This window comes from Aristolochia californica, unplaced genomic scaffold (genome assembly GCF_029961685.1).
Source record: "Aristolochia californica isolate CCGP_79_NKW_82.1479 unplaced genomic scaffold, dmAriCali1.0.hap1 SCAF_2, whole genome shotgun sequence".
NCBI classification, from domain to species: Eukaryota; Viridiplantae; Streptophyta; class Magnoliopsida; order Piperales; family Aristolochiaceae; genus Aristolochia; species Aristolochia californica.
Window position 1 is genome coordinate 8,895,997 of NW_027181881.1, and position 17,775 is coordinate 8,913,771.

The 17,775-nt window shown below is 38.5% G+C and overlaps 1 protein-coding gene across 2 annotated transcripts in view; it reads left to right on the forward strand.

Moving 5' to 3' along the window:
* Positions 1-17,775, forward strand: part of LOC137955991 (ABC transporter A family member 1) — a 104,915-nt gene that overhangs the window by 75,010 nt on the left and 12,130 nt on the right. For both annotated transcript variants that reach the window (XM_068803260.1, XM_068803261.1), the window contains 6 exons: positions 777-923; positions 7,354-7,617; positions 8,530-8,665; positions 14,662-14,741; positions 14,915-15,022; positions 15,567-15,717. In XM_068803260.1, the coding sequence (XP_068659361.1) occupies positions 777-923; positions 7,354-7,617; positions 8,530-8,665; positions 14,662-14,741; positions 14,915-15,022; positions 15,567-15,717 (886 nt within the window). The remainder of the gene's footprint in view (positions 1-776; positions 924-7,353; positions 7,618-8,529; positions 8,666-14,661; positions 14,742-14,914; positions 15,023-15,566; positions 15,718-17,775) is intronic.

Sequence of the window (17,775 nt, forward strand, 5' to 3'; positions counted from 1 at the left end):
CCATTACTACTTATTTCGGGCCTTTGGGGATTTTTGACTCCACCATTGTCGAGCTTCAGGCGTTGCTGCATTGGCTAATCATTTTAGGGATCATCTGAATGGTGACCTCATTGAAGAAGATTCTAAAGTTGTGATTCGACGGTGCTCCTCGCCTTCCACCCTTCTTGGTGCTATTGGGATGTGTATCATGAAATTGTAGACATTTCTTTTTTATTGAATTTTTCTTGGACTCATAATCCTAGATTTTACTAATTTTATTACTGATTTCCTTGCCAAGTAAGGAGCATCTCTACAATCACTCAATGTATTTGGCATGGTCCATAGCTGACCTGGGGATTTGTTTGTGTTTTGTTCTTGGCTTGCCTTGAAGAAAATTTGCTTTTTCTCAAAAAACAAAAAAAGTAAAAGTGCAGTGAATAAAAATGCGATCTACTTCTTCCACAAAGGCATTGCAAATTTATAATGGGGACTCTTAGTATCCTCAAACAATGTAGTATATTCCAACCTAGTTAAAGATCCTTATCTTAGTCAAGAAAAGAAATTTGTCTGCTTTAACTTTGGCCTTCAATTTTTTATTTTTCGATTTTATATTTGTGAAGTCTTCAAGATTCCCAAACAAAATTGAAGAAGAAGCAAGACCAATGAATGGCAACTAGAGTTGCCTCTAGTTGTAAAGCAATAACTTTAAAATAAAAAAATAGCATACTATTCTTTATAAACTATTGCATAATTTTCTCATAAAACCTTTATTTTTCTCTCTTTATTTGTATTGGCAGAACATTTTTAGATTGTCTCCTGGGTTTTGCTTTGCGGATGGACTTGCTTCACTGGCTCTTCGGAAGCAAGGTATGAAACTGGGATCTGGATATCGGACGCTTGACTGGGATGTAACTGGTGCATCAATCTCTTATTTAGCAGTTGAGGTGTTATTCTGATCCTTTTGCTTCTATGAGCATTGCTTACTTTGTTTGTTGTTTTTATGTTTGGCTTCTTTGGCTTGTTTGTAGCCTCATTGCCTGGAATATATATTGTACCCTTATGTGTTTTCTTTCTGTCCCACGGGAAAGGTGAAAGAGCCTCATTGCCTGGAGATTGCTCTATATCAGCTTGAATCAGCAAGTCAATGAAGAAAGTTGTCTTGAAAAAATGAGCAATTTGTTGTATGTTTCATTGTTATTACCTAATGAGTATTTAAGCATTATTATCTCTGATTCAATGCAATATATATTTGTTACTCTTTGTTACAGCTGTATGGTCTCATATTATGCTAGTTCTATGAGAAGAAGCCTCAGAGGAAGAGAGAGAGTGAGAAAAAGAGACCCTACAGTCTCATTTCCATATAACGAGAAAAAGAGAGAAATTGTTAAGCTAGATGATTGCTTCTTCCAAAGGATGGTTTCTGTTCAACATTGCTTCCAGCTACATGATGCAGCATGCTTTTCTGGTGTTAAGCTTATCTGATTGAGAAGATTTGATATAAATCTTCTCCAGCTCGGCTACTATTTGACAGTCTTCAATAGCTTCCTGATCATTTAACTCCCCTAAACAAAAAGACTTTAATCAACATTTCTGAAGGAACTTTCCATCATAGCCTCAGCATCACTTATATTTGGGTTTCTGGCTAAAGAGAATGAGCGAGGAAAACTAGTCAAAGTAACATCCCCATGCCAAAGATCCAACCAAAAAGTTCTATTTCATGACCCAGTGAATCTTATATAAGGCATTACAAGCTGAAAAGTATGATAAATATATCTCCAAACAATAGAAAGACGAAGAGTGGAACCTTCACCCAGCCACCAACTTGAGCTAGATGGATTCAATTTTCTTGTAACTAAAGGTTGTCAAGGAAGTCTGCCATGATCTTAGCGTTGAGAAATGCTAGAGAGAGGTGCGAACAAGAGAGACGATTGACAAACGGTGAATGCATTGTTCGTCGAGAGAGATCAGATCGAGAGACCACCAAAGATTTCGTGTGGCTCCGAAGAGGGGGACGTCGTTCCTAGGGATGGAGCTAGACGTTTCCCCCCTCCTGCAAACGGTAAAGCCCTACGATTGCAACAGACGAAGACCGAAGGCAAGCCACGACCACTCCCAACACTGCATTCCTGAAGACTCAAAGAAGGATTGCAGATCTAGTAGTTCGAGTGACGACCTGAGGACCAATGAAGACGATGAAGACTCCAGCTAGACCACCGTACGTCGTCCGAACCAGAGAAGAAGACTTCCCCGAGGTATTGCGACTCCTTCGAGGGCTCCGTTTCGCTTCTCCTATGGACCTACATTAGTTTTGATTGCTCGGGTGGCCCTCCGAGACACCCCCAACTTCTCCTTGAAGTAGGCTACTAACTATTCCTCCTCTGCATCTCCTTTGCATGCTACTCCGTCCTTCTCAACGGAACAATTTGTTGGTATTATAAGGGAACCAAGGGAATCAGACAAGGAGACCCCCTCTCCCCCCTGCTTTTCAACGTGGTAGCAGAATATTTATCCTCCTTGATCTACTCGGTCAAGAACATGGGATGGCTCCTCCCCATGACAGATTGCACAGCCTTTGATATTTCGATTCTCCAGTTTGCAGTTGATACTATTTTCCTCAGGGTTGGTACTATGGATCAGATAAAAAAATTGTGTGTCGGGCTGGGATTATTTGAATTGGCTTCCAGTCAAAACATAAACTGGGAAAAAACCACTCTTCTTGGCTATCACATTGATCCAGCTGGGCTTTGGGATATGGCGGACTACCTGGGATGCTCTGTGGGAAATATGCCAGCTACATATCTTGGCTCCCACTTTTTTATTCTCGGCCTTCAGGGTCACTATGGTCCCCCTTAATAGAGAATTTTTTTTTTTGAAACGATGCTGAATTTATTATGAGAGCTCGAATGAGCAGATTACAAGAGGGGAAGCCTTCCTAAACAATGAGAGATTGCTGAGAGGTTCCGAATTTAGCCAATTTATCAACCAAATAATTGGTTGATCTAGGAACGAGGTTCCAATTACAATGAATGAATGACACAATGTCAGCAATACAATCAGTGATTGGCCAGTGGCACCAAGGAGGGGAGCTATCTTTTGAACACCAGTTGATGACAGTCTTTGAGTCGCCTTCAATAATCAGCTTGCCATGAAGCCGCTTTTTAATACATATCTTGGGCTCCCACTTTTTGATTCTCGGCCTTCGGCGTCACTATGATCTCCCCTCATTGAGAAATTTGAAAAGATGCTAGCCACTTGGAAGGGTAAACTCTTATCAATAGCGGGGCGTGTCACTCTCCTCAAGTCTTGTCTAGTTGGGCTGCCAAATTATCTGTTATCATTCATGCACTATCCGGCCTCCGTTTGCTCCAAAATTGATGTCATTCGTCGACGATTTCTATGGAGAGGTTTAAAAGACACCTTCAGATACCATTTGGTTAGTTGGAAGGATATTTGCATGCCTCATAATAGGGGAGGATTGGGCATCTGGCCTACAAGAGAAATGAACAAAGCTCTTATGCTCAAATGGATTTGGAATTTTAACAACAAGCATAACAGTTTATGGAGGAATATGGTGAAATTCTACCTTCAGTTTTCGGGTGCCTGGTGGAGAGGGTGGCGCTGCTTGCCTCCTATCCCCGATATGGAAATCAGTTTTGAAGCTCCTTCCAGTATTTAGAGATGCTACCTCGTTTCACACGGGCAATGGAAGGACCCTTCTCTTCTAGTCGGACGAATGGTGTGGGCCCCGATCCATCTCAGAGGACTTCTTGGGGCTGCATAGGGTGGCAAGCGACCTCTCTTGCTCTGTGGCTTACTCATGGAATGATCATTCATGGAGTCTCCCGTTCCGTCGGAGATTAAATGATGAGGAATCGTTGGCTTTTTGCTCTCCTTACCAAACTCAACAGTACTATTATCCGGGAGCACTCAGTGAATAAGCTGATTTGGAAGCCCAGTAATAATGGCCGAATTCACTATCACTTTGGTTTACTCTCATATCAGAAAGCAAGACTACAGTATTCATGAACACAAGGCGAATCTGGCTTGGAAACTCTCAGCGCCAAGTAAAATCAAATTTTTTATGTGGTCAACCATCAGAGAACAAATTCTTACTTCAAACAACCTTCATAGAAGAGGCTTCATTGCCCCTGATCTTTCTTGTCCCCTTTGCGGTGAGTTCAAAGAGACAGTCTAGCATGTCCTCTTACAATGTGGATTTTTGTGGCAAGTTTGGATGAAGATCTTTTAGAAAATTGGGCTCCAAGTGGGGCTACATCAGGACCTCTTTGGCACCTTTGAGATGGTTCGAGGGATTCTCCTTCTTCGGCTGGGCAAGTTAATTCTTTCGGCCTGTCTTGCATATGTTCCATGGTGCATTTGGCTCAAGCGGAATAATCAGAGATTCAACTCCAAAGCTAGCACTTCAGACAACACGGCTTCTCATGCCGTTGACCTCATCTTGAGCTGACTGCATACAAAGAAGGATTTTGCCACTCTATCAGAGGTTTCTCTTCGGAAAAATTGGAATTTGATCGGTCATATGTCTAGCCCCTACAGAACTCCGAGTAAGGTTATCTAGGATCCTCCCCCTTGCAACTGCATAAAGCTGAATTTTGATGGTAGTGCTATTGGATGTCCTGGGCCAGCTGGAGCAGGTGGTGTGTTCAGAGGTCACAATGGAGACCCTATTCTTTCTTATGCTGGTCTGGTGGGCATTGCCGATTCTAATACTGCTGAAGTTAGTGCTCTGTTGTTCGGCCTCCAAATCTTCAGGGATCGTCTCCATGGCAAGTTAATCATTGAAGGCGACTCGAAGACGGTTATTAGTTGGTGTTCTAAAAACAACTTTCCCCCTTGGTGCCACTGGCCCATCACTGATAGTATTGCTGATATTGTATCTTCTACGCATTGTAATTGGAATCTCATTCCTAGATCAGCCAAGTCTTTGGCTGATAAATTGGCAAAATTCAGAACTTCTTAGCAATCTCTCATTGTTTGGGAAGGCTTCCCTCCTTTGTAATATGCTCTCTTGAGCTTTTGTCTTAATAAAACTCACCATCATTAAAAAATAAAAAAAATAAAAAAATTCCTCCCTATCTTGAGGAACTTTAACCTCAAGGTTCAGATACAACTAGTGCTGCAGGAATCATCCATTTTCCAATTGTTGAAGATTGTTAAGTCAGGTCCAAGTCCAAATCACTCGCCAAAGTTAGGAGGTCATTTCCCAACTAATAGCCATATAATTAGAGAGATTATCCTCAAGTCATCATCTTTTTATGTATTTTTAGATTTTAAGAGGGATATGATTGGTGGAGGATGTGAGAGATATAGCACACTATACCACCATACAATACTATTTTCAAGGCTTAGCAGATCCTATATGGCACGCTATACCACCATCTCCCCTTACCAGCTACATCTTCTACTTGAGCATCCATCACCAAATAAACTTCACCATTTGTTTCTAGAAATGAGTTCTTCTTTAGTTACGTTTGAGTGTGAAACTTGTCAACATCTCAAGCATCACAGGTCGTCATTTACAAGTCGTGTCAATAAACAAAGTAAGGTTCTATTTGATTTAATATCTGGATCTATGGGGCCCTTGTAGGCTGTCTAGTATATTTGGGTTTAGATATTTTGTTTTCTTTGTTGATGATAGTCTACAACTGCTTGGGTCTACCTCATAAAAGCTACAATTGAGGTACTTGATGTATTAAATTTTTTTTATTATGAGAATTGGTTTGATGTTTCAGTTTGTATTCTCCGTTTAGATATGGACTTGAATTTTATCAATAAATTATTTGATGAGTTTTGTACTTTTAAAAGAATTTTACACCAAACTTCTTATGTATATACCCTCAGCATAATGGGGTAGCAGAAAGAAAGAACAAACACTTACTTGATATTGCCCATCCTATTTTTATTTCAAATGCAGGTTCCTAACAGTTTCTGGAGGAATGCAGTCCTCACAGCTTTTTTCGAATTAATCGGATATTGTCTTTAGTCCTAATTGGTCAAGTTCCTCTTAAGGTTCTTCAACCAAAATCTGAATTGTTTTCTCTTACCCCAGGAGTGCTTAGTTGTCTGTGTTTTGTTCATATTCTTGGTCATTGATAGGTTATCTCTTAGGTTTATTAAGTGTGTTTTTGTGGGATATTCAAGGTTGCAAACTATGATCTTGCCTCCACAAAAAATGTTTATATCTCCAGATATCACATTTTTTTTAAGTACATTCTTTTCATCCATGAGTGTCTCAGTTGGTTCACATGATGAGTGTATTCTAGCTGTTCCGCTTCCTTCTCCAGTTAGTGATGCTTTGAATGGAGATGCCTAGTAATCAATAGGAGAAACCTTTACAAGTGTATCATTGACAAACAAAGGCAAAGGAGGTGGAGCAGCTCATTCCTACCTTCCTACTAGATCCTCCTCCACCTTCATTGCCCTTGGCTGAAGTTCCTACTTCCATTAATCTTGACTTACCCAACTTATTGCAGAAAGGGGTATAGTCTGAAATTAAACATCCTCTTTGTAAGTTTGTGTGGTTTGATTTCTTGTCTCCTTCTGTAGGTCTTTTGTTGCCTCACCTCTTAAACTCAGCAGCTGTTTAAATACAGCAGCTGCTTGATAATGATGCCGGTGCTGATCGATGACAAGGCAAGAACAGCACTAGTAAACAGAGAACCAAACTGCGATAGGAAAAGGACTGAAGAACAAGTTCAAAAGCTAAGGACTAAAGTAGGAAGAACTGAACATGAGAAGAAATAATAACGATTTGCAAGCATTGAGAAAACTGACATAGACTTAAAACAAAGAACAAGAAAGGGAAACCCTAAGAGAGAAACGGAAAGGGTTTTGCTTCATCATCACTTTGAGCAACTCACAGATCTTAATCAACCTGCTCTAATACAATGTTGGAATTTTGTAAGAAGAAAAGACATTGGTGAGATTAGGCTTTACAGACTCCTCTCTCCTATTTATAATTTAAATAATATTCAAAATACATCAATGTCTTGTAGTCCATAAACCCTAGAAATCTAATTTATAGAAGAAAACATTTCCTAAAAATAAGTAAAACCTAATTATGCCTTCCAACAATAACTAGCCAAGTTAGGAGGTCATTTCCTAACTAATAACTGTAATTTTTCTTAACACTATTGGACTAACCCATTAATAATATAAATATCGTTATTTCTTACAGTTTACAGAAAAAGCTTTGATTATGCTTGCACTAGACCACTAGCCTTTGTAAAAATAATCTATATGATTATAGATATTTGCCCTACAAGAATTTTCTTTTCCTTTTGTTTTTTTATCTTTTGCACTTAACAGAGATGAACTAACGCTGCTATTTCACTTTTTGATAATATTTAACAGAGTCTTCTTTACTTCGTTTTCACTATTGGTCTTGAGCTTATGCCAGCACACTGCCTAAGGCCAATTTCAATTAGAGGGAGGTGGCCAAGTTTTAAACCTTCCTATGGTGATATTCCCAAGGAGACATTGGAGCCTCTTCTGAATCAACCTACAGTAGATATTGGTTTTGATGTTGATGAAGATATTGATGTGAGGGCAGAACGACATAGGGTACTTTCGGGTTCCACTGATAATGCCTTATTGTACCTGCATAATCTCCGGAAGGTACTTTCATTTTCCCTGGAATGATCTGTTAATGCCTAGCAGTATGGACTTAAATCTGCTCTAAGCTTTGCCCTGCACAAAACTGGTGATTCGTTTTCACTATTGAAACTGATGTGATTTTTAAACCATGGTGCTTAATACTTTCTATCAGCAAATTGACCCCATGTGCCAATATGACTTTAGCAAGTTCAAGGTGAGGTTGAAGACTCTGGCTGGTTCTCCAAGAATCTCTTGGGCTAACACTTTAAGATCTGCTAATTCTAGTGCTGATTCCCTTGTTACAGAGGCACTTTGTTGTTAGATATTTGATGTTGTATTACTTCTTTCATTTTTTTATTGTTTTTCCATGATTCTTTTGTTTTTCTTTTGGGTTATGCCTGCTATGGCTTCCCTGAAATAGTTGTTGTAAATTCCTCTCTTTAATGAAATTTTCAGCATTTAAAGAAAAGAAGAAAAGAAACAGTTTTGCCACTATCTTGATACTATTTTCATTTTTTCTGAATTGGTTGTGACTTTGTCTCTCCTCTCGTTGTATCAGTTCTCTGGGATTCTACTAATAAAGTTCATCATTAAAAAAAAAATGCTTATTACATATGATTTGAATGCTGTTTGAGAACTTGGTGCCATCATTTGTCACCGGAGGTATCCTATCTGTTGAAATAAGCTGAATGGAAACATTGTGCTATTTTTTGTATTCTTTCCTCTGAGGCTCTTGTATTTCTTTTGTCCTTTGTATTAGTCACTTCATCCTTTTGGATGTCTCCTTCAGTCTTCCTCCTCTTCTTACTGCTTCAACTTGTAAACTTCTTCTACTATACAAGTTTTACAGAAAAACAAGGATAATTGTTACTGTTTGGCACTGATAATTTCATTTTATAAATATATTCATTCATAATTAGGTGAAATTTTCAGGTATATCCAGGAGGACAGAATCGCCCTTCAAAAGTTGCTGTGCAGTCTTTAACTTTCTCAGTTCAAGAAGGAGAATGTTTTGGCTTTTTAGGAACTAATGGAGCTGGGAAGACCACTACTTTGTCCATGTTATCTGGTAACTAATATCAGCTAATCACCATTGCTGATTTAACTAAATCTGGTGTATCATGCTCTTGTATTTCAGTAGGGTATTCCATTGACCTTGGGGTTTGAGGGCTTTCCTCTTTCCCTCTATTTAATGAAATGATCACCCTTTCGAAAAAATAATCATGGTTCATGGTACTTGAAAATCAAGTTGATAATGAAGGAGGCTAATTTGCTTCTCGGGAGCTTTTATTAGGCTTTTAGTATGAATGGGTTTGATTGCATAAGATCTGTACACTTTGTAGTTAGCTAAGTTCTAGGGACCTTCAACTCATGATACTAGTGGGATGTAGCTTTTTTACATTGTATTTGTGGAGTTTGTCCTTTGGTTATCTTTCATTTGTTGTGTAAAAATCAAGATTTGGATGAAGGAAGAGGAGAAAATTGAGAGAAAAAGGACAAAAGAGAAGCAGAGCTTTCTGAAGAGCCTGAACAGTGTCCTTGGGAATTGTGCACGAATTCTTAGACTCCTTAAACAAGTATTTTGAGTTACAAATTACAAAAATACCCCTATACACTTAATAAACATTTAATCTTCTTATCTCCCTAACTACACATCCTATGTACAAGAAAATTTAACCACTGATATAATTTAACATGCAGAGCAAGATTACGTAAAGAAAATTAACCATTGAAGTGATAAAATGACCAAAATACCCTTGGATGTATTTTCTAACACTCCCCCTCAAGCTGGAGCGTATATATCCAGGAGTCCTATCTTATTGCAAAATGATATATATTTTCGCTTGCCAAGGACCTTGGTGAAGACATTTCCCAACTGATCTCCAAACCGAACAAAAGGAATCACTACCTCCTTTTTCATCACTGCATCTCAAATGAAGTGGCAATCCACTTCTATATATTTAGTCCTCTCATGGAAAATTGGGTTACTTGAAATAAAGATTGCGGCCTGATTATCACAACATGTTCATCGGCTCATCCTAGTTGAAACCCAACTCTCGTGAGACTCACCTAACCCACATCAACTCGCGCCATTGCCCTGTATTCAGCTTTTTACTTCGCCAATAAATCAAATTTCCTCCTTGGAAGACACAATAACCAGAGGTTGACTTTCTATCTAGTTTGGACCCTACATAGTCTGCATCAGAGAAAACTTTTATCTTCATATAATTGTTAGGTCTAAAGAAAAGACCTTTTCTTAGTGCTCCTTTCAAATACCTCAAAATTCTTTGTGCAGTTTCTAAGTGTACTTTTCGTGAACGTTCCATAAACTGGCTCACTACACTTACTGCAAAAGAAATGTCAGATCTAGTAGCTGTTGCATAAATTAACTTTTACACTAACTTCCAATATTGTGTTGTATCATTTAATTCATCACTCCCATTTCATTGAGGTATCAGGTGGCTTGGCTCCCATCAAACCATTCTCTTGAAGCATATCTGTGACATACTTATGTTGTGTCATCACAACGCCACTTCAATAGCCATAAAGTATTTCAACAATCCCAAGTCTTTAGTTTGAAAATGTGCAGACAAATGAGACTTGGTATCCTCTATACCAGAAATATAATGTCATCTACATAAACCAAAAGCACCACGATTCCGGAGGACCTCTTCATCACAAACAAGGAGTAATCACAATGACTCCTCGAGAACCCCATAGATACCACAACCTGGCTGAATTTTTCAAACCAAGCATGTGAACTCTGCTTCAACCCATAAATCTTCTGAAGTCTACATACTTTATGGGTCTCCCCCCAAGCAAAATATCCTGGAGGTTGCTCCATATATACCTCTTCTTCCAAATCACCATATAAGAAGGCATTTTTAATGTCCAATTGACATAGGGACCACCCTTGATTCACTGCAACTGAAAGAAAAATACATAGAGGCAACAAACGAGCAACAGGAAAAAAAGTTTCAAACACATCAATACCAAAGGTTTGAGTACACCCCTTCGCAATTAGTCAGGCTTTATACTGGTCAATAAAACCGTTTGCATCACTTAAACCCAACGGCCAACAACTTTGTCCCCAGATGGTAGATCACACAATTGCCAAGTGTCCCGATCTATCAAAGCATCCATTTCAACATCCATAGTTTGATTCCAATGAGGAGACGAGAAAGCCTCCTGCATTGAAGAAGGGATAGTGCAGGTAGAAAAGGAGAAATAAATTTTTTTATGGGAGTCAAATAAGGAATAAAAAGACAAAAACTGAGATAATGGATACCACGTACCTGACACCCTTTCTGAGTACAATAGGAAGATGTAGATCATTACCTCCAAGATATTGAGACGAAGTAGAGTCATGGTCCGGTGAGAGGGTCGGTGCTAATACTTATTTTCGATAGTGATGGCTTGTGACAGTCCAACGGGCTCATCAACAGGATCAGGAGGTAAAGACAGAGAGGAAAAGAATGGTACATCCAAAGAAAGTAACGTCAACAAATACAAATGTTTTTCTAGTGGACAAGCAAAAACATTTGTACCCCTTCTATATCGTATCCTAAAAATACACACTTAACTGCTCGGGGAGATAATTTATCCCTGGAAGACCCAACCACATGATCAAAGTGGACACATCCAAACACGTAAGGAGAAATAACAAAAAATGGCACGAACGGCGAAAGAATCTTCATAGGAATTTTCCTTCTAACACATACAAGGGCATTCTATTAACCAAGAAACAGGTTGTAAGAACAACATCACCCTTACAAGACTTAAGCACATGCATATGAATCATTATTGTCCTAGCTACCTCCATTAATGGCGATTCTTACGTTCAGCGACGCCATTCTGCTGAGGGGTAAAGACACAATGTCTAATGAATAATTCCCTGTTTTTTTGTTTTTTTTTTCTTGAAAAAGTGATGAATTCATTAAACCAAAAACAAAAACAAGATTAGGCAGGCCTCCTCCTTACAAGAGGAGCATGGAGGGAGGCCCCCTGCTTAGCACAACCGTCTGCAATAGAATTTGTAGATCAGGGAACATGGGACCTAATACATGTAATATAAGGGGAGAATGTCCAAAATGGAATAGTAAGCATTACAGTGACGCCATGATGGGGGAGAGGGGGAGGAGAACCATTTGAAGATCACCGCGGAGTCTCCCTCATTGTGGAGTGGCCTAGAGAAATGCTCACAAAAGATGATGAGGCCTCTAAGGAGGGCCAGAAGCTCAGCAGTAGTGGAGTCCGCAATGCTCATAGGACCGGAATAAGACAAAAGCTGGGTACCGACCAAGTCATGGAAGGTCCCACCATAGCCAGCCAAACCAGGGTTGCCAAGGGAGTTGGCATCAAAATTCATCTTGATGTAACCTGGATCAAGGGGTTGCCATTCTTGTATTTTTGGAGACTTCGATAGAACTCCCAACTAGGCAATGGTGCTCCAATTTTCCCTGAGCGAGAGCCTAGAATTCCCTGTTCTTGCAAAAGACTTGGAATTTATGACTCATGAACTCAAGGCCATTATCAATATGCAAGATACGAAACTATGTAGCGAACTGATTTTTTATTTCGTCAAAGAAAAGTTTGAATACATCAAAGGTCTCAGATTTTTCCTAAAGAAGGTAAATTTAAGTAACCTACTAAAATTATTGATAAAGAAAATAAAATACCTATGACCAAACTGACTAGTCATAGGACAAGGACCCCAGACGTTTGAGTGTACAATCTCAAATTGATGACCGGTTTTATGAGACGAGACTGGAAAGGAACTTCTGTGATGCTTGCCTAGTTTGACATGACTCGCATTGAAAAGAAGAACTCGAAGGAAGGTCTAGAAAGATTTGAGTCATTTTGCTACAGACAGATGACCTAGCCGCAAGTGTCACTGTAAAGAAGAATCTACGGTATGTAACGCTCGAATATTATTCTACCGATGGTTCTCCAGGTAGTATAACCCATCTCTCTCACTAGTGGAACCAATCGTCTTCCTCATCGCGAGATTCTAAAAAACTCATTGAGTAGGATAAAATGTGAGGGAGCAACTCATGGACTTGGCTAACTGACTAACTGACTAACTGACAACAAATTTTGAAGGAAACTTGGGAACAAAAAATTCTAACCGAAAAAATAAAAAGGAAGCCAGAGTAATATTGCCTACTCCTTGAACAAGAGTGGTAGAACCATCTGCAAGATTAACATGTTTGACACACAAAGACTCTTTTAAATCGGAAAACAATGACAACATACCTAACATGTGTCTGGAGGCTCTTGAGTCAGGAATCCAGGATGGTGACTAGTGAACATGATAAACTATCATACTTGAGTCAACACTGGTAGAGCTAAGAATTGGGATGGAAGCATGAGCTACAAATGCTGAGTCGAGACAACAAAGATCTGGACCATGTTTTGAGCAATCTATTGTGGCTATTGATGCAACTCATCTGGGGCACTGGTGTAATCGGCATAGAAGAATCTATACTCCCACTTCCATTATCAGGAGTTGTAGAATTAGCCCATGCAGGCTTCCCAAACTTAACCTAGCATTGGTTAGAATAATGATTATTTCTGCCACAATAAGCACACTCCCTTTCTGTTTTACTATCACCACATTCTCTATCTTTGTTTGTGTCCTCTCTACCTCAGCCTCTACCTCTACCTCTAGAGGAATCTGTAGTGGCTGATGTAGTATTGGAAGCATTAAGATATACATTGATCTCTTGCCATATGCCAAGAAATACACTATAATGTTCTTTTACAATTCGGTTTCCTCCTTTTAACCCAAAAAAAGTCTGTATACAGCTCATAAACTCGAGAGATTTCTCTCCTATGCATATAAAGATTCTAGAGATAGCCACATAGCCTTTGTTGTCTCACAATTCATCACCTGATTTTTAAAAGTAGAATCAATACTCTTGACAATTTAGGTCATAACTTAACTATTCTCTACCTCCCAATCATCATCTAGAGGCACTCGAGATCATCTCGGATAAACTTCAACTTTTTTCTACCCTTCAGATACATTTTGATAGATTTAACCCAATTAAGATAATTAGACCTTGTCAACTTTTCCGAAGCAATCATGATTGTATCCTTTCCATCAAACCCAGAATTTCCTCTAGCCGGAGTATAAAATTCTCTTGTCTCAGCCATAATACTGATATATGATCACACAATAACCAATTTAAGCTTCCAGACAATTTTCAGATTTATCACCAAGGTGGGCCCCACTCATAAAATTAGGGTTTAGGGCACAAAAATAGGATATGCACAATTCAACAATCCAATAACTTGTAATTAACAGCTATTTCAACCAATATCATGCAAAAGTAGGAGCAATTAGGGCTGACATCATCAATTGGGTGATGACGTAGGCATCCAACATTGCGTTGGGTGATGCAGATCTCAAAAAACCCAATTAGAGCAATCAAAGTGTAGAGAATCCTTCAATAATTCATAAAGACCAAAGAAAGGGAGAAAAAATCTTAACTTTGATGAACCAGCATAAAAAACCTGTAGTTTTTCTCCTTCCAATAGGTTGTTCTCTTAAAAAATGGCAAGAATCTGCAGTAGAATGCTCTCAACAATGATCTACCGTTTTGATACCATGAAAAAATCAAGATTTGGGTGAAGGAAGAGGAGAAAATTGAGAGAAAAAAAGAACAAAAGAGAGGAAGAGCTTTCTGGAGAGCCTGAATGGTGTCCTTGGGAACTGTTCACGAATTCCTAGGCTCCTTAAATAAGTGTTTTGAGTTACAAATTACCAAAATGCCCCTATACTCATAATAAACATTAATCTTCTTATATCTCCCTAACTACATATCCTATGTACATGAAAATTTAACCACTGATATAATTTAACATGCAGAACAAGATTACATAAAGAAAACTAACCACTGAAGTATTAAAATGACCAAAATACCTTTGGAAGTATTTTCTAACATGTTGATTTATTTTTATTCGCCATTTAAACAAAAAGAAATATGACAGCTAATTTTTCTCCTCTTTTTTTTATTTGAGTCTTTCCTCATATATGGTAATTTATGTGCTGTATTTCAGGAGAAGAAACACCATCGAATGGAACTGCATATATATTTGGGAATGATATATGTGTGCACCCCAAGGCTGCTCGGCTGCATGTAATATATGAAAACTATGCCAAATATTTCTTTTGTAGTTAATCCATATTAAAAGTAGTTTCAACTTTTTTTAAAAAAGATCCTTTCTTGTAATTTCATTGGTTAACGTTCAAAGCTGTATAAATATTTCCCAGCTAATTTTATTTTTTCCTCTCTGTTTCATTTCCTTACAGATCGGATATTGCCCCCAATTTGATACCCTACTAGAACTTCTGACAGTTCAGGAGCATCTTGAGCTTTATGCAAGAATAAAAGGGGTTCCAGAAATGAGGCTTAGGGATGTAAGGCGCACATCAGTGTCAACTTTGTCTCTTCAATATGGCAACTTTACAAAGAGTGGCATTATGGTTTTCTAGATGCACCTAATAAATGCTTAATTCTCTCTCTCTCTCTCTCACTATTTGTATATATATATATATACCCACTCACAAGTGTATGCAAGTTTATGTGTGGTTAACTTGATCACTCCAGATTGACCATGTATTGATCACATGGATGCACCTCATAGAGGATCCCACAGTGGACAATCCATGGGGCAAAAAACATAGCGGTCAAGTAACATCTTAGCTGCCCCATCTCCCTTTCTAGCCCTTGTCAGGTAGCTAGAGGCTAATGGCATGTCTGAACCATTATTCATCTATAGTTAGGCCCTTTCATACAACTCTGGAGTATGCAACTATTTCAATTTACTGGAGACTGCTGTATGTTTGACAGTGTTAAATACTTTCCAGGTCATTTAAAAAAAATATATATATTTTCCAGGTTTATTCCTATGGTTATAGCTCAAGTTGAAACATTAATAATGGTGATGTATGTGCTGACCAGGTTGTTGAGGAAAAGCTAATGGAATTTGACTTATGGAAGCATGCTCATAAACCATCATATTCTCTTAGTGGCGGAAACAAAAGGAAATTATCTGTTGCAATTGCTATGATTGGCAATCCTTCCATTGTTATTCTCGATGAGCCATCTACAGGTTAGCAATTTGCCCTTGGCCCTATTGAAATCATATTATCTTTTTTTAATTACTTATTTCCATGATGATTTTTCAATGTGAACTATAAACCATCACTGATAGTATTGTTGACATTGTATCTTCTACTTATTGTAATTGGAATCTCATTCCTAGATCAGCCAACTCTTTGGCTGATAAATTGGTAAATTTTGGAACTTCCCAGCAATCTCTCATTGTTTGGGAAGGTTTCCCTCCTTTGTAAATTGCTCTTTTGAACTTGTCTTAATAAAAATCAGCTTCATTTAAAAAAAAAAAAAAAAGTGAACTGTAGACCCTTGGCCTAGGGTTCTTAGTGTGCCAGGTGAGCGAGGTAATTATTTTATAATCTTGAACTGTTTTCAAAAAAAAAAATCTAAATTTCGACTTTGTAGAACAGTGGCCTACGGTTTTAGTCAGCAAGGTAAGAGAAATCAGAAGTTTGGAGAGGACTGGCTAAAGTTATCAGAGCATTAAGGTCCTTGGAGTAGTTTCTACTGACCTCTGTCACTATTTTGAACCCTGCAGTCCCTATCTTAGGGACTTCTTCAAATTTTCTTTTGTTGATTGACTAAAGGTTAGATCTTTCCCCTTCAATTCTTCTTTTGTTGATTGACTAAAGGTTAGATTTTTCCCCTTCTTCTATGCCATAACCGCTTAGTTGATGGCTTGTGCTTCCAATTGAACAACTGTTATGTGCTTTTATGCCCTTAGAGGGTAATCTTCCTGTGTTTTCCAGGTCTGAGTCCAGATCTGTGCCTGCACAGACATCTCTAGGTCTGCAAAGTGCTTGTGCAAGCTGTCAATTTCAGTTAAGGGTATGATTGTTTTGCAATCTGTTTTGGTGATGTGTTGCTGATTACTGTTACTAAAAGTGTTTGTTGTGTGCATTAGGTCAAATTTTGTGTTAGTGGGATCCACAAGTTTCCTGCACACGTTGAGTTCTTGCTTGTGAGATTTGGAAGAAAGGGTTAGGGTTTAGACACTGCTCTCCCCTATTTATTACTTGAACAATATTTAAAATTACAATCATGTCTCTGCCACCTGTAAACCCTAGGAATCTACTTTCTATGGGTCTTCTTTCATATACTTGCAATGGAGAAGAATAAGGAATTTTGTAATCAAAGGTCACTAAAAGTCTGAGCAGAAGCTCAGAATTGTGCAATTGTGAAGTGGTTTTATTTGGACTATAGAAAGGAGTGTTTTTATTGAAAGAAACGTTCATTGAGGTGTACAGTTTTTTTTTTACTAGGATGATAAGCATACCTTTTTCGTCCATGATTATCCCCAAAAATACATTTCAATGACTCTGGATCTGGCTTGCTCCCACTTGGAGACAAACAGTATATAAATGACACATCCACAGACCTGAAGGGGTTCATATACACCAATGCGCCAACTTGGGGTGAGTTTTAGAAGTATAGCCGGTATCTTGGTCTTTTAATGTGTGTGGACTCAATAGCACACTGAGTCACACAACGAAGGAGGTAACAACAACTCACTCAATAGGATTTATTTCTTATATTACTTTGAGTAGGATTTATTTCTTATATTGTTTTAAGTAGAGTTATTTCTAATTACTTTATATGTAAGGGCTTTATGGGGAATTATTGTAACCCTAACCCTAAAACTCCATGACGTGACCTATTTACGGGAAAGGAATGAATGAAATAGGGAAGCTTTGAGATTTTAGAATAACCTAGTGTAAACAGGTTGAGATCTCCTCTTGATCTCGAGTTTAGGATTACTCCAAAAATCCAATCTATCCTTTACCCTCCATTGCCATCCATCTTCACCCAAATTCATCCACCATCATCCCTACTAAGAAAATGAGCTTCCTGCCCCTTTTTCGAGCCCAAAGAGGAGGTCTGTCCTCCTTCTCGGGCAGCAGCAAGAGAGGCCTCAATTCCTCCCTTACCGAGCAGAAAGTGAGGATTTTTATCCTCAAATCTTGAGCAATCCTGGTGCAACGTGGGAGCTGATCATAGCATCAAAGAAGAGGTATTAATCTATCCCAAACTCGTGTTTCAAGTTATTTAAGAA